General features: G+C 55.3%; 11 protein-coding genes across 11 annotated transcripts; 5 read left to right on the forward strand and 6 right to left on the reverse strand.

Moving 5' to 3' along the window:
* Window positions 1-146: 146 nt before the first annotated feature.
* Window positions 147-1,266, reverse strand: CH63R_08154 (Ribosome biogenesis protein BRX1; the record flags this gene model as incomplete). Its single annotated transcript, XM_018303128.1, has 3 exons — window positions 147-391; window positions 463-1,073; window positions 1,133-1,266. The coding sequence occupies 3 exons, from the start codon at window positions 1,264-1,266 to the stop codon at window positions 147-149; spliced, it is 990 nt and encodes a 329-aa protein (XP_018157906.1).
* A 395-nt stretch (window positions 1,267-1,661) lies between these two features.
* On the forward strand, window positions 1,662-3,561 carry CH63R_08155 (uncharacterized protein; the record flags this gene model as incomplete). The annotated part of the gene is made up of 7 exons (XM_018303129.1): window positions 1,662-1,834; window positions 1,992-2,076; window positions 2,120-2,399; window positions 2,583-2,813; window positions 2,865-2,943; window positions 3,266-3,398; window positions 3,451-3,561. The coding sequence occupies 7 exons, from the start codon at window positions 1,662-1,664 to the stop codon at window positions 3,559-3,561; spliced, it is 1,092 nt and encodes a 363-aa protein (XP_018157907.1).
* Window positions 3,562-5,604: 2,043 nt separating this feature from the next.
* CH63R_08156 (MFS siderochrome iron transporter MirB) lies at window positions 5,605-7,663 on the forward strand (the record flags this gene model as incomplete). Its single annotated transcript, XM_018303130.1, has 3 exons — window positions 5,605-5,858; window positions 5,981-6,597; window positions 6,729-7,663. 3 exons carry the CDS (start codon window positions 5,605-5,607, stop codon window positions 7,661-7,663), a joined length of 1,806 nt encoding a protein of 601 aa, XP_018157908.1.
* Window positions 7,664-8,427: 764 nt separating this feature from the next.
* Window positions 8,428-9,467, reverse strand: CH63R_08157 (CipA protein; the record flags this gene model as incomplete). Its single annotated transcript, XM_018303131.1, has 2 exons — window positions 8,428-9,327; window positions 9,396-9,467. 2 exons carry the CDS (start codon window positions 9,465-9,467, stop codon window positions 8,428-8,430), a joined length of 972 nt encoding a protein of 323 aa, XP_018157909.1.
* A 792-nt stretch (window positions 9,468-10,259) lies between these two features.
* CH63R_08158 (Ketoreductase) lies at window positions 10,260-11,434 on the forward strand (the record flags this gene model as incomplete). Its single annotated transcript, XM_018303132.1, has 3 exons — window positions 10,260-10,281; window positions 10,363-10,592; window positions 10,664-11,434. 3 exons carry the CDS (start codon window positions 10,260-10,262, stop codon window positions 11,432-11,434), a joined length of 1,023 nt encoding a protein of 340 aa, XP_018157910.1.
* Window positions 11,435-11,478: 44 nt separating this feature from the next.
* Window positions 11,479-12,903, reverse strand: CH63R_08159 (ThiJ/PfpI family protein; the record flags this gene model as incomplete). The annotated part of the gene is made up of 1 exon (XM_018303133.1): window positions 11,479-12,903. The coding sequence occupies one exon, from the start codon at window positions 12,901-12,903 to the stop codon at window positions 11,479-11,481; it is 1,425 nt and encodes a 474-aa protein (XP_018157911.1).
* Window positions 12,904-13,593: 690 nt separating this feature from the next.
* CH63R_08160 (ThiJ/PfpI family protein) lies at window positions 13,594-14,359 on the reverse strand (the record flags this gene model as incomplete). Its single annotated transcript, XM_018303134.1, has 2 exons — window positions 13,594-13,976; window positions 14,035-14,359. 2 exons carry the CDS (start codon window positions 14,357-14,359, stop codon window positions 13,594-13,596), a joined length of 708 nt encoding a protein of 235 aa, XP_018157912.1.
* A 542-nt stretch (window positions 14,360-14,901) lies between these two features.
* Window positions 14,902-15,219, forward strand: CH63R_08161 (Ethyl tert-butyl ether degradation EthD; the record flags this gene model as incomplete). Its single annotated transcript, XM_018303135.1, has 1 exon — window positions 14,902-15,219. One exon carries the CDS (start codon window positions 14,902-14,904, stop codon window positions 15,217-15,219), a length of 318 nt encoding a protein of 105 aa, XP_018157913.1.
* A 684-nt stretch (window positions 15,220-15,903) lies between these two features.
* Window positions 15,904-17,114, reverse strand: CH63R_08162 (uncharacterized protein; the record flags this gene model as incomplete). Its single annotated transcript, XM_018303136.1, has 2 exons — window positions 15,904-16,312; window positions 16,399-17,114. 2 exons carry the CDS (start codon window positions 17,112-17,114, stop codon window positions 15,904-15,906), a joined length of 1,125 nt encoding a protein of 374 aa, XP_018157914.1.
* Window positions 17,115-17,821: 707 nt separating this feature from the next.
* CH63R_08163 (Ankyrin repeat domain-containing protein 52) lies at window positions 17,822-21,024 on the forward strand (the record flags this gene model as incomplete). The annotated part of the gene is made up of 3 exons (XM_018303137.1): window positions 17,822-17,859; window positions 17,910-19,636; window positions 19,688-21,024. 3 exons carry the CDS (start codon window positions 17,822-17,824, stop codon window positions 21,022-21,024), a joined length of 3,102 nt encoding a protein of 1,033 aa, XP_018157915.1.
* A 283-nt stretch (window positions 21,025-21,307) lies between these two features.
* Window positions 21,308-22,957, reverse strand: CH63R_08164 (Salicylate hydroxylase; the record flags this gene model as incomplete). The annotated part of the gene is made up of 2 exons (XM_018303138.1): window positions 21,308-21,371; window positions 21,471-22,957. 2 exons carry the CDS (start codon window positions 22,955-22,957, stop codon window positions 21,308-21,310), a joined length of 1,551 nt encoding a protein of 516 aa, XP_018157916.1.
* Between the last annotated feature and the right edge of the window lie 3,504 nt (window positions 22,958-26,461).

Below are 26,461 nucleotides of genomic sequence, written 5' to 3' on the forward strand. Positions count from 1 at the left end.
AATCAGGTTTAACGTCACTGGGAGTCAAGGCAAGCTTGGCCACTCATCTTTTACATGGGTATTATTAGCCGGTCCGGCGTTGGACCGACTGCTGCTACTTTTGTCTATCGTCATCCAACCAAACCGTCTCATACACTCCCACCCGCTCAAGCAAACAGCGTCCTCGAATCCAGCTCGTTCGCCCGGATGTCTTTGCTTCCGCTGGAGATACCGAGCCGGTCCTTCTTTGCGAACCGCTCGACGTGCTGCTCCGCGCGGGCGCTGTGCTTGATGGCGTCGCGTCTCCGCATGTCTGATCTGATTTGGTTGGGAGATACGTATTGCTTGTTCGAGTAGATGATGGGGCCCGAGAAGCAGCCTTCCTGGATGAACATCGGGGTCAGGCAGAAACCTATGGCGCAAAGTTATATGTCAGCTGTTGTTTGCCAGGAGAAGTGGGCGAGGGAATGCGAGAAAACGTACGAGGTCCGATCTCAAGGAGCGACATGTCCTTCTGCTCAGCAGTGTCTTCTTCCTTGACCTGGTAGTTGCGCACCCAAATCTTTCCGTCCAAGACACTGAAGCCCATAACGTGATCCACGAAAGGCTTGGCCTTCCTCGCGCCCTCAGGAACACCAAAGATGTGAGTAAGGAGCTCGCGGGAGAGGCGGAGAGAGGGCTCGGTGTCGAATGCGGCGTCGAAGGAGAGAATAGGTCGGGAACCCTTAAGGCAGTTTCCTGAGAAGTTCAACTCTTCCCTGGAGAGCAGAAGCGTCAGAGATGTTGCCCACAGGGCCGGGCACGAAAGGCTTACATGGTATGAATGTTCTGGACCAGAAACTTTTGACTTGGGCCGTTGGGCACTTTGGCTAAGTGAAGGTATGAGTCCTGGTGTTTCCGGCATTCGAGGAACATGACCTGTGCATGAAGTCAGCCTGGTTGTCATTGAGTAGGGCCTCACAGTACTTGCATTGTTGCAGTTGTACAACTCTGCCATCTCGGCCAGATCGCGCAGGTTTTTCTTGGAATCGAACTTGGACTCGCGGCGGGAATGGGGGAGGAGGCCTGCGATGTCGTTGAGTAGGTGGCGGGAGCTGTACGATTGAAAGTTAGCGAATGCGACTGTTGCGCTTGAGATTGAGGGGCGCGGTACCGAGTGGTGATGCCTCGCGACGAGAGGATCAGGACTCTCTGGGCGTTCTTCCGCTTGGAGGCGGAAGGCGCACCGTCGGATTCCGCCTTGGAGCGAGTGCGCTCGGTCGAGAGGGTCTTGTATACAGAAGCCATTGTCGCGTTTGGTGATGTAGTCTGCTGAGAACACTTCAGGTGGTTTGCGATGGAGTTGGAGAGGAAGAGAGAAAAAAAAAGTGATACGGATAAGATAAGATACGGTCAGTGCTGATAGAAGGGGAACAAGTGGGGATGTGTCCTTGCGCCTCGTTTAAATGCATATGAAGCTACGGCATCGATTGATGCTTAAACATGCCCGTTATTCATTGAATGGAACGTCTTTCTTCATGGCCGCGACAGGTCATTTACATGGAATCTTGTCAAATGAATCAGTCGATGCGGCTCAACGCATCGGGGTAGGATGCTGTAAAACAGATAGATATGTATAAATATGGCTGATCTGGCAGGATCAAAGGCGCAAAACCCCATCACTTTTGTTCTGGCTATTGAACATGGTGATTTTCCTTATCTTCTCATTTTATGATCCCATTTGGGTACTCGAGATCATCCTGCAGCGCCGCCTCACTGGCGACATCGAGCACGCTGGCGCTCTAATCCAGAAGCAGAAGGCGGTGACAGCGGAACTGCCACCCCCCGACAGGCGCAAGTTCGACAGTGTCACTCGGTGTCGTAGCCGTCAGGGATGGACACGATGACGTCGTGGCCCAGCGAGGCACCTAGGCTCGTGTTGAACCGCACGCTGACATCGAAGAGCGCGGCTTCCTGTGGTATTATCGCTATTGTGTCGCAGAATGAATGTCGATAACTTGGCTATCAATCAGGACGTGGGCCCGTACCTCTGCTTTGCCATTTCATTATGTTGGACTTGCCGACGTCCGACGTGCCGACGAGCCCGGGGAAGTAGTTGTGCGGCATCGTAAACGAGACATTATCGAGTAGTGCCGTACAGGCGCATGGGGTTGGAAAAGGTGACGTTCTTCAGAGTCACCTCCGCGCCCCCTCGGCGCTGGTTTTCCTCTGGGGCGGCGGCAAGCTTTGCTTTAACTGTGTCTCAATTCCAGCGCCGGCCTTTGTCTCGGTGTCATGGGTCGAACCCATTTCGACAACGTCCGTGCCATGGGAAGAGGGCCAGGCGGGTGCTCGAAAACTCGGGAGCAAGCGAGAACATGCTGCCACAGAGCTGAGCATTCACCAGCATGGCGACGAGGTTGACGAGGGAGGCAGTCCAGGTGTATTCTTCCTTTACAATCATTCAGAGCCCCACCAGTAAACCAGGGCGTTGTTGGGTGTGTCGGTCACGTACCAAATGGCAAGCCAGACGATAGTGGTTATCGAGGCCCGGGCAGCCTCCTTACGGGGCGGGGCTGACAAACGCGTGAAGGACTCAATATGATCGTTCTAAGAACCCGCAGGTTTACAGCATCACCTAGGCGGTGATGCCGAAGCCCGCTTGGGCGAGGAAGTTGGCAAAGAGCTCAACAGCGGCAAGCATAGATCCGAAAACAGACGACCCATCTCTAAGATGCGGTCGACAGTTGTCTGGCGGGCGATTGAGCTCGCTCACAGTGAAACCAAGCAGGACATCGGCGGTCAAAAAGGTGGCGCGGACGAAGACGAACTAAATAATGGCGGGGACAAACCCGGTGAGTGAAGCACGAATCAGACACGTAAGACTACACGCGACAGAGTTGAAGCGCTTCGGGGTATCCGGCTGGCTGTCCTTAGATTCTCCATTCTCGGCATCCTCCTCCTCCTATTTGGGCTTGGCGAGATGTGACTCGGAGAGGTCGGCTTTCTCGCTTACTTACATATTTGTCTTGAGGGTGGATGTGTCCAGCGAGTGGCCCGAGATAGACCCCCGGCTTTGATGCTTGCGCTGTCAGCGTGGTCAAAAGAAAAGACTGCAGATTAACCATGCGTGCGAATTCGCTCTCGCCATTGGCCATGAGCTCCGCTTAGGTTCGTTTCTGAACGAATTTTTTCAGTCTGCATGATGCTGTCGGTATTGCCGAGAGGCAATGGGCAATAGAAACGGAATATCGCTTGCTGGTAGCCGCGCGCTTAATGGCGAACTGATTACTCTTCTTGCTGATAGATTCAAAAGCCGCCGTGGCCTCATCGAGGACGGTAGTGTTGGAGAAAGACCAGGACTACAGAGACGTCTAGGCAAGAATGCCAGCGAGTCTAGGCTGGTTCATAAGGCAACAACAAAGTCAGATTTAGACACAGTAAGCTTCTTGTCCTTCTATCTAGGTAGTAAGGGCAAAGTGTGCAACAAAGCCAGATAGCGAGGAAGAAGCCGAGGATGGTGATAATGTTGCCAAACTTTTCCGACTTGTTGCCCTGGACAGCAGTGATATCGCCATGGAGACGATTCAAGACCTGGCTTGAGGGACTGTGTTATTGCAGAAGGTTAGGGGTTGGCTTAAAAGAGCAGAGACGTAGTGTAAACAGGAGGCAGTGGGGCCGGGCACTGGCTGATGACAATCCAAAGGGTAAGATGACAACAGTAGACAGACAGACAGACGCACGAAGAAGAGAAGCGGATGAGGCAACATCCAGGCAAGACTAGCGGTTTCCAATTTGCTTGGTGGCATTCGCGTGGTTTACTTGGTCGAGGCTCACCAGCCCAGTTCCGCTGCCCGCAGGAACGGGGTCGAGGAGCAGCACACGTTGCTATCTCAGTCCTGCGACGGCAAAACTCTTAGTGACATGCTGAAAATCCCGGGCCTCACCACCTGAGCCAAGTCCTTGATTGCCTGTGGTCGCAATACACCATGGATTACGGCGACTGACAGATCGGCGAGAGAGAAAGTCTTGTCAGATCAAACCAACCGAGTGGAGGAAAGAGGAAGGAAGGCCATACCTGGCTACCTAGGTACGTGGCTGGAGAATTATCGGGGTGGTACCGGGTGTGGCTGGATCTGATCCAATCTTATCAATCAGACCCACTAGTTTGATCTAGCGGCTCCATTATCATTTTTAGGCTGATATGCTGCAGGTGACAGGGGTAGAAGACTCACTGTACCACTGCCCCTGCAACCCCCCCCCCCCCAAGTGGGCATAACGACAGTGTTGTAACTCTATCGAATCATGCCCGTCAAAACACCAAGGCGGGACTAAAAAGAACCTCAGGGCAGACTGTTTATCAGTCAGTTCCACAAAAGAAAAGAACAGTCCGTGCGGCTGCTGTCTTCATAAGGCGATCCGCAATCCGCAAAGTATCGGGGTGCTTGGGTAATCCGGCGCCGGCCGGAAGGTGTTTATGATGGGGCCGATGTCATCCACTTGCTCCCATGACCGCGCTTCATCGTTGGCTCCTGCAGTGGTCTGCCAAGCCAAACCAGACAGTCAGTTCCTTGTCTAGCCCCGGTCCAGATGTTGTTGTTGTTGAGTGAGCTCGCAGAGTTTTCCAATGTCGCATGATCCGAGGGGAAAGGGAGAGTGAATGGCCCCATGGAGAGTGGGAGACTGGATAAGTTTCGACTCGGGACCAATAACTCATGCCAGCCACCTACGAATACTTGTACGCTACGAATACTCGTTGGCTACCTGAACCAGCAACGTCGCCTAGTCCTTGTGGCCTCCATCATCCATAGGGGCCTAGGGAGCAACAGGGCCGTTCCCTCTCTCTCACCTGGCTAATGATTCGATGAATCTAATCAGATTATATGGGGGAAAACTTATTGACAGGTAATCCATGCTGTCCGATATCAACTATGCTACGATATAGTTTGAGTTCGACTCGAGTCCATCAACTGCATGTCCGCCACGTGGTGGTTGCGCAACTCACTCCGATGGACAAGTCATATGTCACGGATAGAGATTTCTGTGGCCGCCTTCCTTCAGAATTCCAAGAACCCAACTCACAAGAACTTCGAGCAGCAATCGGCCTGTGATCCTCCATCCGCCATCTGTACCAGCCCAGCCAAGTCAAGCCAATAGACGGAGCGACAGCGTGGGAAAATGCATCAAAGATCTCGGGGAAGAAGATAAAACGAGACAGGGGGGGATGGTCGTCTTGTGGGTTCGTCAGTGGGACCTGGAGCTGCCAATGGTCGGTCCTCCCCCGAGGTCGGACCACGGAAGGATTCTTCTCGTTGCTAGTCTCCCCTTGGCGACCAACCTTGAGCGCATCCTCCCAATCCTTTGAAAGCTGCCCGGCCATACGCCCGACGCTCAGCAAAAGTATTATCGCCGCGCCTTTTCAAGTCCCAACACACCGGTAATCGGCACCTGGCTGCGACGCATTTAAGACAGGCCATGTCGCTTCTAATCTTTCATTCCTGTCTTCTCTTGCTCTTGCTCTTGCTCCTGCGATTGCCACTGTAACCTTCCACTCCTGGCTTGTCCTCTCCCCGGTCTCCTGTTGCCTACTCCTGATCCACTCGGACGCAGCAGCTGAAGCAGCAGAAACAGTCGAGAGCAGCAACAATGGCGCGGATACTGCACTCGTTTATCGACAAGCTGCGGCTGCGCGGCGGTCGAGACCCCGCCACCCCCGACTCGACGGCTGTTGGAGACTCGCCGCCCGCCGTTGGCCCCGTGATCGATTCCGACGACATTGCCACGGCCAAAGCCATCAACGACCCCACGACAATTAGCCCCGCGGCGCAGGCCGGCATCCAGAAGATTGAGGCCGTGACGTTGACCTGGAACACCTTCTCCCTCGTTCTGATGCTCATCAAGTACGTCAACTTCCCCCCCTTTTATACTATTCAGTCCGCCAAGTCTTCATAGATTTGAATGGGGACTAGAATTACACGAGTCCTCCGGGCTGACACGATGCGTCGTTTTCACTCCACCACAGCATCTGGCTCATATTCTTGACCAACGGGTTCCGCATTTCGGTGCTTGCAAGCTTGGCGCCCTTTGTCACGAGCGAGTGGCAGTTCCACTCGCTCACGGCCGTCATCTATGTCGTCTCGAGCGCCATGGCGAGCGCGACCTACATCCCCGTGGCCAAGCTGCTCGACACATGGGGCCGTGCCGAGGCCTTCCTCTTCATGGTCGCCCTCGCCACCCTGGGCGTCATATGCCAGGGCGCCTCCAGGAATCTGCCGACCTTCTGCGCCGGCGAGGTCCTCTACGACGTCGGCTTCAGCGGCATCGTCTACACCATCTGTGTGCTCGCCGCCGACGTCACCTCTCTCAAGAACCGCGCCCTGGCCTTCGCCTTCACCTCCTCCCCTTACATGGTCACCGCATTCGCCGGACCCAAGGCCGCCGAGGGCTTTCTTCTCAACGTTACCTGGCGCTGGGGCTTCGGGGCCTTCGCCATCATCGTGCCCTGCGTGACGGTCCCCATGTTTATCCACCTCAAGTACCATGAGAGGAAGGCTGTCAAGTCCGGTCTTTACGAGAAGCCGCTCAAGAGCACCCAGCCCTTCATGCAGAGGGCCAAGCGAGCACTCATCGAGTTCGACAGTAAGTTCTCACTGTCACCCCTCAAGCATCCCTTTCTTTCACTCTTCACTTTTGTTCTTCTTCTTGACGGGAGGCATATGCACGGATATGGATATACGATGCTAACGTACTCTGTGTTCCCCGCCGGGCAGTGCCGGGTGTGTTCTTATTTGCCGGCGGTCTGGTCGTTTTCCTGCTCCCCTTTACCATCGCCGCCAAGGCGCCGAACGGCTGGGCGTCCGACTACATCATTGCGATGCTCGTTGTGGGCTTTGTCACACTGGTTGGCTTCGCCCTGTACGAGATCTACCTTGCTCCGGCACCCTTCATCAACGGCAAGTTCCTGTTGGACCGGACCGTCATCTCGGCGTGCATGATCAACTTCACGTACCAGATCTCGTACTACTGCTGGAACAGCTACTTCACGTCCTTCCTGCAGGTCGTCTGCAACATCAGCGTGTCCGAGGCCGGATACATCAACAACACGTTCCAGGTCGTCTCGGGCGTCGTGTGCTTTGCCTACGGCTACGCGATCCGTGTCACTGGCCGCTTCAAGTGGCTCTACTACATTGCCATCCCGCTCTTCATCCTGGGCCAGGCCCTGATGATCCACTTCCGGCAGCCCAACCAATACGTCGGCTACATCATCATGTGCGAGATCTTCATGTCCCTAGGAGGCAGCGTGTTCATCCTGCTCGCACAGGTGGCCTGCCTCGCCGCCGTCGATCACCAGAACGTGGCCTCGGTTCTCGCGTTTCTCTTCGTTGTCGGGGGTATCGGCGGCTCCATCGGGTACACCATCTCGGGCGCCATCTGGACCAACACGTTCCTGCCTGCGCTTCAGCGCAACCTGCCCGAGTCGGCCGTGGGGAACGCGACGCTCATCTTTGGCAGCTTGCCCGCGCAACTCGCCTACCCTGTCGGCTCGCCCGAGCGCGTCGCGATCCAGGAGGCCTACGGGTACGCCCAGACGCGCATGCTCGCCGTCGGAACTGGCGTCGCCGCCGTCATGTTCTTCTGGCTCTACTTCATGAAGAACATCAACGTCAACACCAAGGCCGTCCAAACGAAGGGCACCGTGTTCTGATCGGCCGTCCCTGCAACGCGCAATAGGCCTGATACCCAATGATCAATCCACCCGCGAGTCAAGGATCCGCAAGGGGATGGGAGAATCTTGCATACCCATTTTGGTCTATGCTGCCCTCCCTGAGGTAGCTTTGAATCTGGGAATAAAATATCATTGGTGCCGGAATTTCATCATTTCAACAGTCTCATAGGCAGTCCTTGAGACGGAATCAACCTGACTGTGGATCGTGGGCGTGTTTTTTCTTCTTCGTGAAACAAGTCGCAGAGCGGTGATTTAATCTGAATTTCTTCGGCCTGTGAGGGTCCCAGAGACAATCTAATATCACTCAACAACGGTTCAACTGATGGATGATGGACTGCTGTTCCGCGTTCTATCGGATTGTGCACGCTGAAGCTAATATTCGTCCGGCATTTGGGTGTGAAATAGTGGGTGAATCCCTGTCAGATCGGCCCTGTGTGGCTGCGAGTGGGGGGGCGGCGATTCACCAGGGGACGGCCCGCACTTCCTTTCTTCGACTAGTCATATCATATTGTTAGACTCTGTGGAACTGACTCTGGATGAGCGGGATTGAGAGGGCGAGGGCACATGTCCTCAAGACGCATATGCTGGTGCGTTGGTTACCATTAGCAGCAATGCCATGGCTCTATTGGCATAAATGACTTGCGTGTGTAACAGAAAATCTCCTCTACTCATTACATGCAAAAACATATACGCACAATTCACTAATGCTGTTGGGATGCGCAACACGAGGTAACTGGTTTTGCCTAGACCAGAAGAGCTTTGCGCGTGGCCTCGTCCAGGTCCTCGACCGGAAGACCCAGCAAGTCGTTGTCAGACTCGAAGTCCGCATCGCCGCTAGGCTGGAACACGCGAGCGTACAACATCTTCAAGAACCCGTCCTGCTTGCCTTGGTTCAACTCGTCGACGCCGTCTTTGTACCTCTTTTCGCTGTTCTCGTGTTCGAGTTTCCAATCGCTGTCGGCGGTCCCCGTCACTCTCATGACGCTGTCCAGCATATCCCGTTGGCTGACCTTGAAGCTTGAGACGAAGACGGTCTTGTTGTCAAATTGGGAGATTGTTGTCGACCTGTCGTTGTCGTCCTCGGGTAGTATCTTTTGGCTCAGCAGCGAAGCCACAGCGCGGCCACACTGCGCCCATGTGGAGATGTCGATGGCCTTCCTGCCGTCGTCGTAGAGGGTGACGGTCCGGCTCTTGAGGTCAAACCCAAAAGTGCTAGGGCCTGCGACAAGGCTATACTCGTACCAGAACCCATTGACCAGCGTGACTGATTTCAATCCAGCTTTCTGGACCTCGGCAATGTTTTCCAAGACGACTTTCGCGATTGGGACATCTCTCTGAATGCCTTCGCTGTGGACGTTGATGCTGTAGGCGTTGGGCATGACATAGGGAACGCCTGCTTCGGCCGCGGCTCGGACGAGGGAGGTGTGAGTACCCGGCGCAGCGCTCAGAGAGAGTGTGATGATCAGGAAGTCTTGGCCCTTCAGGGCTGCGACGAGAGAATCATGGTTTTGGTAGTTGACGGAGGCTGTTTTCACGCCGTGGGGCGGGCTGCTCGTGCTGTCCGTCCGCGTGATGGCAGTCACCGTGTGTTTTCCTGTCTTGAGAAGCTGCTCTGCGAGGGCCCTTCCGATGTTACCACCAGCCTGTGGAATGTTTCTAGTCAGCCTGAATCTTCTTGGTTTTGGTGTTCCAAAACGAATACACGACTTACCCCGACAATGGCGACGTTCTTTACGTAGTTTCTAAACCCTTGAGGGGCGTCCTTGGCAAAGCCTTCCGCCATGGTGAAACCAGCCGAGCCTGCCAGCGACTGACTACCTACTTTGGGACTAGTTCAATGTTGGGATGAAGACGACGAATAGACGGATGCATGGGCCGGTGTGCTAAGGGGAATTGCTTGAAGACGACCGAGCCAACGTCTTTTATACCAACTCGCTCGTTTGAGACGTCAGTTCCAGTGCCTCTGTCCATTGATTTACCCCTAATTCTAGTTTCCTTGGATTTCGAATTCTTGCTTTGAAATCCTTCCGAGATCCTGGTCTCGAGGTCGTGAGGATGCCTCGACGTATCACTCCTGTCGGACTTAGTGGAATTAACTGCCAGCGGCGTTCGAGCAAGTTTGTGGAGCCACGAACGGACCCAGACCCGGGACGGGCTCACTCAGCAATGCCCATATTCCCCCGACCGATTCCAGTCTCAAGTTCAAGGCCGATTGATGTTTTATTACCAGAAATGGCTAGCGTTACGGCGTGCGTCAACGAAGGCTCCTCCCGTCTACGAAAATTACGCCATTGCCGAGTTTCCATCAAGCGTGGAAGGAAGGTTGCAGAAGTCAAAATCAGGGTCTAGTAAACTGACTGCCCTGCCATCCAGCTCCACCGATCCTTGAAGCCAACAATGACCCTGGTCGAAGGGGGCTCGATCCTGGTCCCGCGAATGTCTCCTACAGTCAAGTTACAACTTATAAGTCGAGGTCGGATGTCTGCGCTGAGCTTTTTATTATTTAAAACCGGCCAAGCTCATTCTTCCGATCAGTACGTACAGCAACATTCCCGACACCAATTCGATTCCAACCATGACCAAAGTTCTTGTTACAGGTATTTATTACCAGACAGCACAGGCACGCATATGAAAGTCGATCTCATGAAGCTAACGTGGGCTTTCTTCGCAACACACAGGAGGCACTGGCTTCGTCGCCGGCCACGTCATTGAAACCCTTCTCAAGCGCGGACACTCCGTGCTCACGACCGTTCGGTCCGAGGAGAAGGGGGAGGCAGTCAAGAACGCCTACCGAGATGTTTCTCAAAACAACCTCGACACGGTCGTCATCCCGGACGTCGCCGCAGAAGGCGCCTTTGAGGGGCTGGGCTCACACGGGCTCGAAGCGGTGATTCACCTAGCAAGCCCAGTAAGTCTCCCGCCGAAGTCCTTGGCCTCAAGTTTTTCAAAAAAAAATCGTTTTTTTAAGACCAGCTATAGTTTCACTACAATGTCACCGACCCGAAAAAGGACCTGATTGACCCGGCCGTACTCGGCACCACCGGCGTTCTCAAAGCAATCAAGAACTCGTGCCCCGGTGTCAAGCGCGTCGTCGTGACTTCTTCCTTTGCCGCGATCCTCAACCCGGGGCTGGCCTTTGCCGGGGCACAGAAGACGTACTCGGAGGAGGACTGGAGCCCCTTGACACTTGAAGACGCCTACGCGAACGGCGGGAGCGCTTATGTCGTTTCCAAACTATTTGCCGAGAGGGCGGCCTGGAATTTCATGGCAGACGAGAAGCCCGGTTTCACTCTTTCCACCATCAACCCGCCGATGATCTACGGACCTGTCAGGCTGCCGGTGGGATCCCTCGCCTCAATCAACACATCAAACCGGTTTCTAGGGGAGGTCCTCCTCGGAAAGCACAAGGCGGGCCTGCCGCCCACGCCTATGCCACTCTGGGTCGACGTGCGAGATGTCGCGCTGGCGCATGTGAGGGCCATGGAGGTCCAAGAGGCCGCCGGCAAGCGCTTCCTGACGACTGCGGGCTTTTACAGCAACGAGGAGCTAGCCAAGGCAATCTGGAACCACTTCCCCGACTTGCGAGAGAAGCTTCCGGAGCCCGGTAGCTTTGGAGGAGCGCCCAACCCGGCGCTGCAGTCCTTTGGGTACGACCCGTCTAGGGTGACAGGAGTCCTGGGCCTGGAATTCACTCCGTACGAGAAGACTGTCGTCGACTCGGTCTTGTCTCTGAAAGGCTTGAAGGAGTAGGCCGAGGCTGCCTTTTTTGCCCAAGTGTGGCGAGCAGGTTCGTCTCAGGCTAGGATCGCGTAGCTTCCAGTCTTGGCAAAGACGGTCCAGTAATCCAAGTCCGGCGTTGTTTGCAAGACATGCATTATTTCTTTGGCGGCTTTGAAGCCGCCGGATCCCCACATGAATCTCAAGCATCGCAGGATCCAGGCTTTGACCGCCTCGTCTTCGGAGACCTGGTTGATCAGGTAGAGGGGCGCCAACAGAGTACTACAATGAAGCTGCTGGACCGGCGAGAAGGGTAACGAGTTGGTTTCATGTACACCTGGCAGGATGAACTGGGGTACTGAGGCGCATATCTGGCTGACCGAGTCGCGAATGGTCCCATGGAAGATGTCGTCCCTCGGGCGTGTCTCCATGGGGATGTGCCGTTGAACCAAGTCGTAAAGAATGAGGCGGATTGTGCAAATCGCGTTGGACACTTGGGTGATGTAGTGATCGGGGTAGACGTCGTAAGACTGTCCCAGGACCCGTTCATCTGTAGGAACTTGCACGGTCCGCGGCAGCCATTCCGCCGGTCGAGCTCTGTCCAAAGTCTTGATCTGATTATCCAAGTCTTTTGCTCTCAGTAGTAGATCCAAGGGTGACACCCCACCACGAGTGACGTCTGACTTGAGGTTGACGACCAGCCCAAGCACACCCAGGAAGGTCCACTTCACGCCCTTGACGCGATAACCGATATTGTGACGGACGGCGGCAAGCTGTGGGGGTACCCTGTCACCAACCGTGGCACTGCTCACAGTCACCGCCGTCACAAGGCGAGCGGCAACTTGGCAGCCGGTTGGGGTCGATATAATGCTTGTCACACGGGCACCCAGTAATGACAAGCCCCCGTGAGCATGGCTCAACCATGATTGAGAAGTGCCGGGGTCTCGGTGGACCAGTTTCTCGTACATGTCAAGGAGGAGAACGGTCTGCAGCGCTCTTTCTGATTCATCGGCCTCTAGTGAGTTCAGAATGTGGCCCAGCCGCTGGATCGCCGTGACGTAGCTCGATTTGGCCGATCGGAGAAGTTCCGGGTTACCTAGCTGAACAGCCATAAAAGCCTGACTGATTGCTTCGACACTTGCTGAAAGATGGTCCATTTCCCTTGCGGTGCGGTAGTGGTGAGCTATCTCATTCATGCTCCGGGTGAAGGTGTTGACATATGTCGAAAAGAACGCGTATCGGGCTCTGGTGTCCCAGCTCAGCTCGAGGACAGCTGGACGGCTCCCCGGAGGGTACCGAACGTCACCCCGCCGAGCGAGTGCCCTTTGTTCCGCGGAACGGTTCTCGTTGCGGAACTGCAGGGCATCGGGGTTTCGGTAGCCGTGGCACAATAAACCGGCCCTGCGACATTGACCGCACGCGTCCGGCCGGAGATCACACTTCCGACGATGACATGTTAGTAGGGAATTTTCTTTTCTTTCGTCATGGGCAAGGCTGATCATAGCGTGGTAAGGACTTTAGTGGGTTCACCTTGAGTTTTCTCGCTCTGCACGGGAGGCATGCCGGCGAGAGCCGTCCTCGATTCACCATAGCCCTCCAAGACCAGGTTCCTCACGTCACCCACAACGGTTCAGAGAGTGGGTGGGTGTGTAATGGATCTAGTCGGAACATAAGGCAGTAAGTAGTACGGCGAAGAATCCAATGTTGTATTATATTTTTAGAAGACTTGCCCGAGTTCGTTCTTCGACGGCCAACTAGGAAGAGGTGCAGGTTCAGCGAATTAGCTTCGGTGGTGTTACGAAGGAAGTCGGATTTGTCTCATGGGGAGTCGTCCCATCAACATCTTGATCGTTTCCCAAACAGGCTAGCGTTCCGTTCTCTCAACTCTAAATTTATGGGGCTCTGAGCTTTGGCCGACTAACACGACTAACACGACAAACGCGCGACTCATGTCCAACCGGTCCAGATCTGATGAAGAAGACATCATCCATCTTTCCTAAGCTGCTGTGGTTGTTTTTTCCGATATGTAGTAGTACCGCAGTGGGGCCATTTGAATGTCATGATATGTTTTTGAGGCTTTAAAGAATTGCCAGTTCTACATACTGTCTGTCACATTCTCATTTTGGCCCATAAACTCCGAAACGAACAACGCATGTATTCTCGTTCAAACATCTTTGTTGGCGCACGGCTTTCTACAATTTTCTGATGGCTTCCAACAAGACTCCTCCAATGACCCCGGCGCTGGGCGGGTTTTGCCCGGTGACCAAGCGACCATCCTTGCCACTCACGACAACCTTGACTCCGAACGGCTGATCCGCCTTGACGTACTTTCCGCCATGATTCTTGAGCTCTGTCTCTAGGAGGAAGGGCATCGCATCCGTGAAGTTGTAGGCGTCTTCCTCCGCGTTGGAGAAGCCGGTCACCTCGCTGTCCTTGACCAGGTACTCCCCATTCGAGAGCTTGACGTTGACCAAGGCGCCGGGGCCGTGGCAGACAGCCGAGACTATCTTCCCTGCTTCGTAGAACTCTCGGATGACAAGGTGTGAGACTTGATCGACGGCGAGGTCAAACATGGCTGCGTTCACATTAGCTTACACCTCGGGAGCTCCATACGAGCTACCAGGCACACTTACGCCCATGTCCGCCGACGTAGAAGACGCCCACAAACTCAGAAGACCTGCCCACAAACGTCGAGAGCTTCTCCGTCTTCTCCCAAAGATCCTTGTTCTCCTTCAGGAACCTCTGGCACTCCGCATCGTCTTTGCTTTCCTCGACGGAGTAGGGGTCGAGAGGAGCAACACCGCCTTTGGGAGAGGCGACGACGAGATCCACGTGCGGGGCGAGGGCGTTGTAAGGGTGGACGAATTCGGGAAGATACCATCCCGTTTTAAAGTTTTCGCGCGTTGGAAGATTGTCCTGGGACGTCAGGACGACGAGAAGCTTGGGTCTAACCGCCATGGCTGGTTAAGAAAGAAATGGGGGTTTAAAAAAGAACGTAGGGGTGAAATGTGCTGGAGGGGATGCCGTAGAAGCCAACTGAACTCTGCGCCGGCACAACAGAAAATAGATACACTTATACTCTCGTCAGCATGGGAGCAACCAGAAGCCTCGGAAGAACGGTCTTTTTCCAAAAGACCGAGACCGCCGCCGTCTTGCTTTCTGGCATGCAGGAATTCCCCGTTTTTTAGATTGCGTCCTTTTTCTTACTCTTGTCCTGCGGCTCGCTGGAACAAGGATTCTGCATTCGTGGCAGATTACAAAGTTCAGCCTCCTCTTTATGTCCAAGGGGCTCCTGTCTCCGAGCCAGCAGCAACCAGATATAAGGAACCCTGTGCCATCCTACGAACCTCCTGTTATCCATCCATTCAGTCTTTCATGCGACAACTGACGTATTTTTGAAAAAACCTACCTTGATCACTTACCTTCTTGAAACCTCATTTCAAAACACCTTACACCATCCGGCACTAAAGACATATTGCAAGCATCCAACATCGGTCACGATGACTGTCACGATCACAGTCGTCTTTCCCAACGAGCCTGATGCCAGCTACGACATCGAATACTACGTTAGCAAGCACATGCCTCTGATCCAGGAGCGTTGGGGAAAGTACGGCGTCGTTTCCTGGTCAGTCACAAAGTTTCAAAACGGCGTTGATGGCTCCGCGCCTCTGTATGCCTTTGGGTCGGTTGTCACCTGGGACAACGTAGACCAGATCAAGGCTGCGTTCGCCGGACCCGAGGCTGGGGAGATTATGGGAGACGTGGCCAAATTCTCGAACAAGCAGCCCGTCTTTTTGACTGGCGAGGTACTTCATTAAATATTTGATGGCAAAAAGGCACATGGATGGGCATTTGGAGTATCAATGACGCAGGTGGATCACAAAGGATTTCAAGGACCAGATCAAGACTCATTTCGATCGAATACAGAGGCTGGAACATCGTGGCTGAGCTTTTTGAGCTCTGAAATCCTTCTTTGCTGAATGCTGCTTCGCGTTTAATGTGACATTTACATTATAGTGAGCAGTACTCACACATCTCGAATCAGGAAAGTGTTTTCCAGCATATTTAGTAAGTGTATGTGTACGTTTGTAAGCCAGTCCAAGCTACGAGCTATGGTTGCTGGGGTATGTTTACTACGTAGATATCTGGAATGAAGAAGTAAAATAGACCGGGTGGCTTTGATTCAAGAAGTTGAAATAACGTCAACGGAGCAGTTTTCTTCCTTGTATCATGTTCTTGATCCCAACCTGACTTGCCTCAAATTTACACCTGTCGGAATGAGGCTACCTATCCTGATCAACCTATCAATAGCTGAAGTTGTATAGACTATTGAAGCAGCATACTTTTGAGCAAGGAGTTGTCTCGTAGGTTCCGCATAAGCCAAGGGCAAATCTTGCAGAAACACATCGTTCCACCTCTTCCAAGAACACCTGACTTGGACTTGTATCACTCGAGAGTTTCGGAGCTTACAAATGTTGATATACACTCCCAAGAGACCAAGCTCAATTGGGATGCTTCCAGGCGACCCACGCCAGCACGAGCTGCAGCAGGCCGACGAGGAAAGAGAGGAAGCCGAACAGCGCCGCGAGGAACAACCCGACGATGGCAACCGTCAGCGCGTTGCGCTCCGACGTGTGCCTCTCGAACCAGGAGACAACAGCGTTGGTGGGCGGCGGGCGGCGGACGGCTTCGTGCAGCCGCGTCAAGCGGTCGCCCCAGTACCGGAAGACCATGTCCGGCGGCACGGTGCGGACGAACTCGATCAGCATGGCCTCCTCATCGAAGGCGTGCCGCCGGATGGCCTTCTCGAGCGACGCGTACGACTTCTCGTCCCCGGTGTCGATGATCGGGTACAGGATCGTGTGCAGTGTGAGCAGCGTCTCGAGGAGAAGCCTCGGCGGCAGTGTGCCCCTGCATCTCGTCAACGGGCTGTAGGGATAGCTTTCGTTTTTATTGAAAGTAGAAACCAGTTCAACAACTGTTCAACACCGACTCACATTGCCAAGCTCTCCTCAAAGCCCAGTTCCAGTGGCTGGTTCTTGGTGACGGCCAGATGCGCCCTGAGAAAGAAGACCTGGTGGAAGACCTTGAGAATCTTGGTGCCCGCGTCGTACGCGAGGTGCTCCAGCAGGTTGTTGGTCGGACGGATCTTGATGTCGTACCGCTTGGCGAGCTTCCACGCCTTGAGGGACTTCTTGTGCGCGATGGCGTCGAAGACCCTGCCCTTCTGCTCCTCCGTCGGGGAGAGCTGCTGCGTGAAGGCATCCCTCACGAAGCTGGCGAAGCGCACGTCGCCCTCCCACTTGGCCCAGACGGGGTCGTTGCGCTCGAGCCCAACGGCGTGGTAGTCCCCGAGGGAGCAGTTGATCATGAAGGTGACGGCGACGACAGTCCTGGCGACATGCGCCTTCTCCTTCAAGGCGGCAGTGGTGGTTTCTTTGTCTGACATGGCCTGCCCGACGTAGTCGTTGAAGGAGAGGAGGGGGTTCTCGCGGAGGATCCTGGCGCACCGGACCACGTCCGCGTGGCTCCTCAGCGCCGAGGCGCCGATGTAGATGACGGCATCGCCTGGTTCCGCGGGACAGACGACGGAGCAATAGTGGTCGAAGTAGGCACGCGATGCCGGGCCATCCCAGCGGTCAGAGAAGGCATCGCCGAACACGAATTTTGCTATTTGATCGCGCTCGACGTCGTTTGGGTGAAGCTGAAACATCGTCCGGGGTTTCCACTGTGAGAATTCTTTTTCAAAGGGCTCTCAATGTGAAGCATTCCGTCGGGAGGAGAACGCACTCGTGGCTCTCATCATCACCATTTGTCTGTGATCAGGCTGGCTCATTGCTGTGGGCGCATGCCGGGCTGAGCAGCACTAGCCGCTGGCAAAGATGACGTGGCAAGGCGCCCTGGAGGCGAGGTTTGGGTACGGCTCAGCACTTCATGCAGTCATCTTGCAACACATTGACTGGCTGTAAGGACCTTGCCGCATTTGGGCCGAGTACCTAGGGTCGCCATAAGGGCTTGGTATGCCCCGTATGGGGGCCTGATGATGTAGGACGCAGGGAGATGTTGATTTATCTATGCAGGTACATGGGTATCATGTACACACTGCGGAGACTCGATGTCTTTGGCCCTCTCAGTTCTCAGTTGGGCGAGGCGGCTGCATCCAAGCAACCGAGTACTGAGTATAGATGCGAACCACTTTCTTCATGGATGTCTCAGAACCTGATCATAATGTACATAACTGGAGCTTCCGCACGTGTGAATTCATGAGGTTTGGTTCCTCTTCAACCGCTTAATTAGGTCCTCCATACTGCCTGACGCTTCTCCTCCCCCGCCTGGACAAACTTCTTCCACAACACGCATCAATACCTATATGCATTTTCGTGACGCAGTAAATACCTTCTCAACAGGTGCTTTGGAAAGATGCATGGAGTTCTCATTTCAGAAGCAACACGGCAGAGGTGGGTGCATGAATTGGTGATCAACCCTTCGTTCTAGTCGTGTTGACCAGCCCGTTTGTTCCCAGCCCGACTCAAGTTCTCCACCCAAAACGACTCAACAAAGACCCAAGGAGACGGACTTCTCCACAGCATCAAGATCTAATCGCGACGTCCTTGAGACTAGGTGGTCAGAAAGCGGAAGAATCGCCAACGAATCCTTCTCAAGCATGTCCGGAATCTGTCGTGCCGCCTCACCCACCGCCCTCTCCAAAGGCGGTCCTTGGTCAAACAGACGAGCCACCAGAAGTCTCCGCCCGTACAAAAACACATGAAGAACTTCCGGGAAGCGGTCGCGCTGCTTGCACTGATCCAAATGTCACAGACAGCCGTGTTCTGAACCAGGTTCCAGAGCCTGAATCAAAGATAGTTACAGAGATCCGGGACGACCCGCTTGATCTCAATGTCCACCACACAGCAGCCGCTGCCGAGCAAGAAAAAGACGATGTTCCTTCGTCTGCAGCTCTGCTTGACGACCCTTCTCCAGTCGCCACCGAGAGCGAAGTCGATCCATATCGCGAGCCCAAGGCGATCCCTAAACTTCGACCGCCCGTTTTCGTCTATCCCCATAGCGAAGGCAAGATTTCCCCAAAGTTCCGACAAAGATTCAGAGAGGTGGTCAACATATTCATGTACAACATCAGGGGAAGTGCTGAACTGAGAGAAAGCACTCAGTTCATTGACTACACGCTCCGAATCTGTGGCCAGTCGCCCGAGACATCGCACCCGTCCATCCTCGTCTTCTGCCGACAACGAGATTTCAAGCCGCTTCACGGCCTGCTTTCCAATGATCGCCTGCGGTTTCAGTACAGCCGTAAGCGGTCTTCTCGACGGGACCTCTGGAGTGGGTGGCCGGCTTCGCGAAGACCAGCCACCACCACAGATCAGAACGTGCCCTTGTTCGACCTGTATTTCTGGCGCAGCCTGCAACCGCGAGAACTACTCTGGGGTCCTCGGTCAACCGTTTTTCTAGACCAAGGCCCGAGTACGGGGATCACGTCTTATTTGACCATGTGCGGTTCCCTGCTGATGTCTCCAAATAATATGGAAAAGCGCTCTACCTTGGGCTATGTAGTACAGTTGGGTCCTAACTACTACGGAGTCACAGCATCTCATACGTTCAGGAGTGCTGAAGACGAGCCAAAACGTCCAGTGGCCCGCGGAGAATCTACGCATTACGACCGTTTGGCTGTCTCGGCCGAGCACAATGACACCGTACTGACGTCCGGTGGATCAACGTACTCGGATGGCTGGATTGGCCAGCAAACGGAAAACCTGCAGATCGATACTTCGGACGACAGCGAGGAGTATCTTATGGACGACGGAGAGTACGAGAGCTTCACCGACGAGGAAAGTGACACTGAACATGTGATTGGCGGCGCCAGGAAAAAGAAGGGCGTCTGGCAACTGGACTGGGAACGCAACGAGACCCCTGTCGTATCATTTCCCCAGCTTGCAGAACACGATGTGCTTGGCGAACTTGATCTGGACTGGGCGCTGGTCAAGCTGGAAGATGCAGACAACTGGCGGCCAAACGCCGTCATGGCTAAAAACGGGACCGATGTCATCTTCCTGACCGGGTTCGCGTCAGAATATCCGGAACGAGAAACCCCCGTTCTCATCGCGACTTCGGGCGGCGCACAATTCTCTGGAAACCTCCATTCGATACCATCAGTGCTTGGAGGTGTTAACGGGAGAGTCCCGTCTGTCATGCGGACTGTCACCCTTGACGGTGGCAAGCGTTAGTTAGGCCACAGAAGAATGGTATGCAACAAGCTAATATGTGCCATAGTTCTCAGCAAAGGTGGTTCCGGCTCGGTGGTTGTAGATGCTCTGACGAACCAGATCTTTGGCCACGTCGTGGCTTCGAACCCACTGGGCGAGGTCTATGTCAGTCCCGTCATTGGGCTCCTGGACCACCTCAAAGCTCGGTACCGTGAGACTCAAGTCCGTCTTCCGGAACCACTCCGTACCCTAAGGGACATGATAGCATTCCATGTACCCCGCAAAAACCCCGCCTTGGTCGACAAGCTGATTCTGCATTATGCCAAGCTTGACGACGCCTATGCATCCACACATCCGCCAAACAAGCTTCATCAAGCGATTCACAACGGAGATGTGGATTCTGTGAGGCCGCTCCTCAAGCCGGACATCTACATGAAATCGAAAGACCATCGCGGGGGGACAGCACTGCACGCAGCGTCCTTGTATGGACATGCTGAGATAGTAAAACTCATTGTTGAGTCGGGATTCGAGCTGGACCCCGTGGACCATACAGGCTGGACACCCCTTAACAATGCATCTTATGGTGGGCATGCAGAAGTCGTGCGGTTGCTTCTATCGAAGGGCGCCGATCCGAATATTCCCAACATCCGTACACGAACACCATTGCACACTGCAGCAACGAAGGGCCACAAGGAAGTCATGCAGCTTCTGCTTCTACAAGCAGGAGATAGGCTAGATGAAGGTGCACGAGACTACAGGGGTATGATGCTTCTACACGCTGCATCACAGAGCGGCCATACAGAAGTAGTAGAACTACTTCTCGATCGAGGGACTGATTTGGAGGTCAAAGATGCACAAGGAGAGACACCGCTTCACCACGCGTCAAGAGCCGGTCACCTAGAAGTAGTGAGGCTTCTCATCGAACGAGGGGCTGATTTGAACGTCGAAGACTTATACAGATGGACACCACTGCACCATGCGTCAAGAATCGGCCACTTGGGTGTAGTGAAGCTGCTCCTCGACCAAGGGGCTCGTTTGGGGGCAAAAGATGTCCAGGGATGGACACCACTGTACGACGCGTCAAGGTTCGGCCACACAGAGGTAGTGAGGCTGCTTATCGCTCGAGGGGCCCAAGTAGACGACGAAGCTCTAGGCGGGCAAACGCCGCTCGGTTGTGCGGTGGAGGGCAATCACGCGGGCATATACGAACTACTCCTTCAAGCAGGGGCTTGGGATTCGAAGAGCGCAAGAGAGAAGAGGACAGGCAACAAGATTCATCCGGATACGGACGACGACAAACTGAAAGAGGCAAAGGCATCGGGCCATGCAAACAAGCCGGCGCCGAAACACACCAAGTCGGGCATTGTGCAACAGTCACAAAGGGATGGCGAGGCTTTTCCCTGAAGACAGTCAGCTGAGTAGGGAAGCACGAAACACCGGAGATGAGATTGCCTCGAAGTGGAAATAGAGAGTCTAGTTTTACATAAAGGTATTAACGTTCTGGTTCAACCGCCCACTATACCGTTGTGTGCCGTTTACCCAGTTTTGTACCATATCGACCCTTGCGACGTTGATAGGTTTGCATGTAGCGATGTTGAGGTGTCGATTGTGGTTGCTAGCACATGAACTTCGTGTACACACACGCTGCGGCATCTCCAGCAGAAACATCATGGACTTTGGTGGAAACTTATGTCGTTTCTTCCACGTTGAAGCGACCATCCATCGGCCACGGGTCTTTGGCTTTCTTGGCTCTGGCCATTTTGAGCATGTCAGCATACAATTGCCTCGCGGCAGCTCACGAACGTCCAGATGCACGTAAGGTGGGGGGGGGGGGGGGGGGGGGGACTCACTTCAGGTCGGCTCCAGACGCCAGTTTTGCGGCGAGATACCGAATCATCCTGTAATACCACGTAGAACCGACGCCGACGGACCCGACCCAGGACGCCACGGCGGCCATCTTCTCCGACCGGGGCACTCGGAGTCCGGCGTACTCCTCGAGGGCGGCCCGGAGATCGCCAGGGTCCCGCCCGACGGCGCTGGGGCCGCAGTGCCTTAGGAGCGCGGCGGCGAGGACCGTGGCGTCCTCGATGGCGAAGCCCGTCCCCTGGCCGCTGGTGGGGAGCATCAGCCGCGCGGCGTCGCCGAGGAGGACGACGGGCCCGGCCCCGCGTGTGTCGGGGGCGGCCCACTGGATCTCGTCCCGTTGCCAGACGCGCTGGCGGAGGGGCGTGTGGATGATGCGGTCCGCCGAGGCCAGCATCGTCGCGAAGTCGCCGGCGAAGGGGTGGCGGAGGCGCAGGTGGGCGCGGAGGATGGCGACGGTGGCGGATCTGGGGTACTGGCCTGCCGCGATGGCGTCGTGCCACGGTTCCTCGTCCCCGTCCCCGTCCCGGTTCCCGTCTCCGTATTTGGCGTGGTGGGCTTGGGTTTCTTCGTCTGCCGGGTCGGCTCGGGCCTCCGGGGCCGCTTCTTCGGGGAGGATCAAGTCCCAGCGGAACATATTCCCCGGACAGGGCCCCGTGGCCAGGAACCCCCGCGGCAGCCACACCGAGTGCGACTCGGAGAACGGGCGTTCGGGGGCGTGGGAGGCGGGCATCTTGTCTGCGGAGGAGATGCCGTAGATGCCCGTCATGCCCATGTGGTCGGGCAGCCAGCGGCGTGCGGCGGTCTGCGGGTCGCGGAGGGTGAGGATGCGGCGGCGGACGGCGGAGTAGCCGCCGTCGGCACCGACGAGGAGGTCGACGTCGAGGTGGGTGCCGTCGGCGAAGCCCACGCGAGTGCAGCAGGCGTCGGCGTCGTCGTCGTCGGCACGGGGCTCTCCCGATGCGACAGCGGGATCGATATGTTCGAAGTGGACGGCCTTCTTTGCCCACCTCACGTCGCCGCCCAGCTCGCGCACGCGGTCGACGAGAAGGGCCTGCAGGGCGGCGCGCTCAAAGTACACGGCGCCCATGCGCATCTCGTGGGACCAGAAGCCGTTGGTCATGGTCTTGAGGTGCGTGAGCGGGGCGTCCGGGCTGCGGTCCAGAGACGAGGGGCCGGACCAGAGGGACAGGTCGTCGCATTCGTGGCCGTGCGTGCGGATGGCGTCGCCGAGCCCCAGGGCCAGGAGGGGGTGGATGCCGTTCGGGAGGAGCGCCACCGAGGCGCCGGCACGTTGGTGGTGTCTGGGCGAGCTTCCGTCGGTGGTGGCCGGGCCCGGGGCCGGAGACTGGTCAAAGAGGATCGGACGAAAGAGGGTGCGGAGGACCGGGTGGGACAGGAGGTGCAGTGCGAGCGTCGGACCGGCGATGGCGGCGCCGCAGATACCCACTATTCTCGGGGCCGGAGGTGTCATTGTAGCAGTCGGCGTCTATTGTCTACGATGGAGGTGGGATGCTGATGCAAATGGCAAAGATCTGGTTTGAAGCTGGATGGTGTCGAGGTCTCATACCACATCGCATGGGAATCAGTTACAAGTGATGAAGGAACTCTTTTGTTTATATTGTCTGCCTAGACTTATGTCCCCTCCCGGCGAACAGCGAGCGGTGCATGGGAAGAGAAGCGCCAGTCAGCATTCCAGTGCCTGGCATCGTGAAGAAACCGTCCAATGGGAAGCTCTGAAGGGCTGCATCCTTCGTAAAAAGGGACGACGCTCGTGCCGTAAAAGACCTCTCACAAGAGTGAGTGGCATATCTTGATTACCTCGTAATGAGGATTTAGAGACCGTTTCGCTTATGTTATCCGTGGCTGCTTTCTGGATTCCTTCAAACTGAAGGAGAGAAAATGTGATATCGGCACGTCGACCAGACCATAAGATATAGACGGTGCTCTGCGATTCAGCCTACAAGGCAACTGTTATTGCTATCTGTTTGCAGTAATAAATGGCGCCGTTGTCGATTCTCGGGGTCGGAACACGGCAATCTGCCTCTTCAGCGCTGCCGTAGACGAAGATATTTAATTGTCTTTGTTTCTTCCAAAGCTTCCGTGCGGGCCGGGCCAAACCAAGAGGCAACTTCGTCATGCGCTCTCCTGTGCATACATACGCACTTTGTGACCAGCCATGGGCCACGGAGTCTGACCCGTTCTCTCGTCCTACGCATCATCAGGCCTCCTGCCGTATCCTACCCAAGAACCGTGTTCGGAATTAAAACAGACGGAACCAAAAGAGAGGGCGGTTGAATAAGCAAAGCGTGAGACAACGCCTCCCCTAAGATGTCTCTGAAATTGCACGGCCCGCCCTCCTCCCTCGCCGATCACTCGTGGCCCGACAAGGTTTGCCGGGGCCCCTTCCCACCTCCCCGGTCCGGCACCGACAAAATACCGGCCATGTACCCTAGTCCTTCGTATGTGAGCAAGGGAGAGAGAGGGGGGAAAAAACATTAGGGTCAGCGAAACAAGATAAACCCCCACCGCGAGGAGATTGGAGAGAGAGAGACAGAGAGAGAGAGGGCCATTGGTGTCTAGAAACACCCGAATCCGGGAGGGAAAATGTCCCGGTCAAGGGATCGACCAACAGTGTCTCCCTCCTCCTACGCACACAAAAATAGAATGGACGCCTGCCTTCTCCCTTGCGAAGGAAAAGGGTTCCCCATGCGGGAAAAACGGATGCTCTCCGTCGAGTCGAGAAGCCGTGTGCGCCCCGGACCTCGAGTCAGGATGGTCGGGATCCCATACGGGATTCCATCAGATCAGAATCGGACACCAGTTGTAGAGTAGTACAGAGTAGTAGCAGCATATGTGCACAGGCAAAAATCGGACAAAGACACCGTTGAAGAAAAGCCCACCGGCCCCCCTCCCCCTCCCCCTCTCCAAACCAGCCTTCGCCACAGCTATGGCCCCCCTCCCCTCGTCGGCTTCTCCAGACGGGTTGGCGGGCAGGATCGAATGCAACATACGGAGGGTTTCAGCGAGGATGGGTACCGGCGGGCAACGATGGACGGCTCTAGAGGGAATCTCTCAAACCTCGCAGCCTGTGGTTCACACCGGCATCGACCCTCTTCCCAACGTCGTAGGATGCGAACGAAGTTATGTTGGTGAGTCCGTCCCTCTGTGGTGTGTTTACCTATCCGCGTCTTGTCTGTGTGCCGCTCGCTCCGTCGATCGTTTTTCGCAAACAGGGAAAAAACCGTATGTATCCGCGCCGCCCCCCCCCTCCTCCTTACGTGCTGTCTGATATCGAGTGATTAATCCTCTCGCCAAGCCTAATGCAGCTATTGACGTGCAGGTCTCAATATCGGCTCGACGACGACGACGCGGCGCACAGAAACAAAACGAAACGGAAGAGAAAAAAAGCCTGCGGGTTCTACTACGGTCCATCACCTACCGCATGGGGTCTCAGACACGCAGTCTGAAGTTTCTAATCAGCGATGATCCGTCAACCCAATCCCAACACTGCATGCATATGTGTGGGTGTGTGTGTGTGTGTGTGTGTGTGTGTGTGTGTGGTGTGTCTGCCCAAGAGATGTGCGGATTTGCTGCATGTCTTATCTCTCGGCGTGAGACTGGTCTGCCGCGTCCGTTCGGGCGAAGACGCTAAAAACACAGAGAGAGTCACTCACCTGCCGACCGATGCCATCAGCCGGTCTCAGGGGTTCGAACATTTGGAGCAGCCTAATGCTCATTGGACCTCCCCCACAACAGTCCCACCGTCCGACGGACCAAAACGGAACGCTGATTGCTTCGTGTTCCGATCACCCTGTCAAACGCGCCCAAGGGGCCAAGAGGGAACAAAAAACGGGGATCTGGTTCCGTTTTTTATTTCATTGCCTCCAACCTTACCAACTGACCTTATGCAACGTACCTAGGTACGGGTCGTTCAGCAAACCCAAAATGCAACACCCCGAAGAGCCGACTTGCCCGACCCCGAACGGACTCGACCGGAACCGAAATTCCTCCCCCTCTCTTCCCCCCCCTCAATAGCCGGGGGGGCGCGCTGTGGGTAAAAAGTGTCGGTTTGCTTTGGAGGAGACGGACCCGTCCACCGGGCTCGGCAGCGGTGACGAGCAGGGGGAGGCTCACCCACGGTTTACAGAATAGGCCTTGGGAAATACGGTTCCCCCCCCTTTCTTTCCTTTCCTTTCCTTTCCGGTTTTTTTTTCTTCCTCTTTTCTTTTTCCGTCGTTCACGTGGTCCCTGGAAAAGATTTCAACGGTGAGTCCCCCTCCTCCCCTTGACCCCATCAAGGTCTCCAGAATTTCCCACTGGCGGAGGAGGCCGACAGTGACCAACAGACTGGCTCAGCGCCGAGGAACAACCGCTTAACGACCATGACGCCTGCATACCGTGTGATACATGGGAACCCCGTTTGGCTGCCTGCCCCTCTCCCCCCCCTTTGCCAAGGGGTGAGTACGTACAGCGTAAGTAGGGCATGTCCACTTACTTAAATGGCAGCATGCTTTCTCGGCTGCATTGGGGTCTCCGTTTTAAACGTAACTTATCATATCCCTGAACGGTCTCGCCTAGCGCGACTCCATTGTCTCTCGATTGGGAACAAGCAATACAGAACACATCCTGTAGTACCTAGGTACGAGGGAGGGAGACCGCCCCACCATCCCTTGGCGACGTATCTCGCCGCAACCTCAGGTGGCCAACCGTGCCGCCATCGCGAGTCTGCGGCGCGGGACCAGAGTCCGATGGGATGCACCGTCGATTCTTCCTATCACGGAAGGCCCGCACCCGGCACTGCTGTGTGCCATGGGCAGCGTGGGCCAAGTTTGGCATTACAACATTCAGTATTGTTTTTTCCTTTCATCTTTTCTTGATTTCTTGATTTCAAAGAGTCTGGTATCACTACAAACGAGTCCCCGTGGGCGCCTGCTAGAAATTTGCGGTCTGTCTTTCCAACCCGCAATGGCACCGC

This window comes from Colletotrichum higginsianum, chromosome 5, assembly GCF_001672515.1.
Source record: "Colletotrichum higginsianum IMI 349063 chromosome 5, whole genome shotgun sequence".
NCBI lineage: Eukaryota > Fungi > Ascomycota > Sordariomycetes > Glomerellales > Glomerellaceae > Colletotrichum > Colletotrichum higginsianum.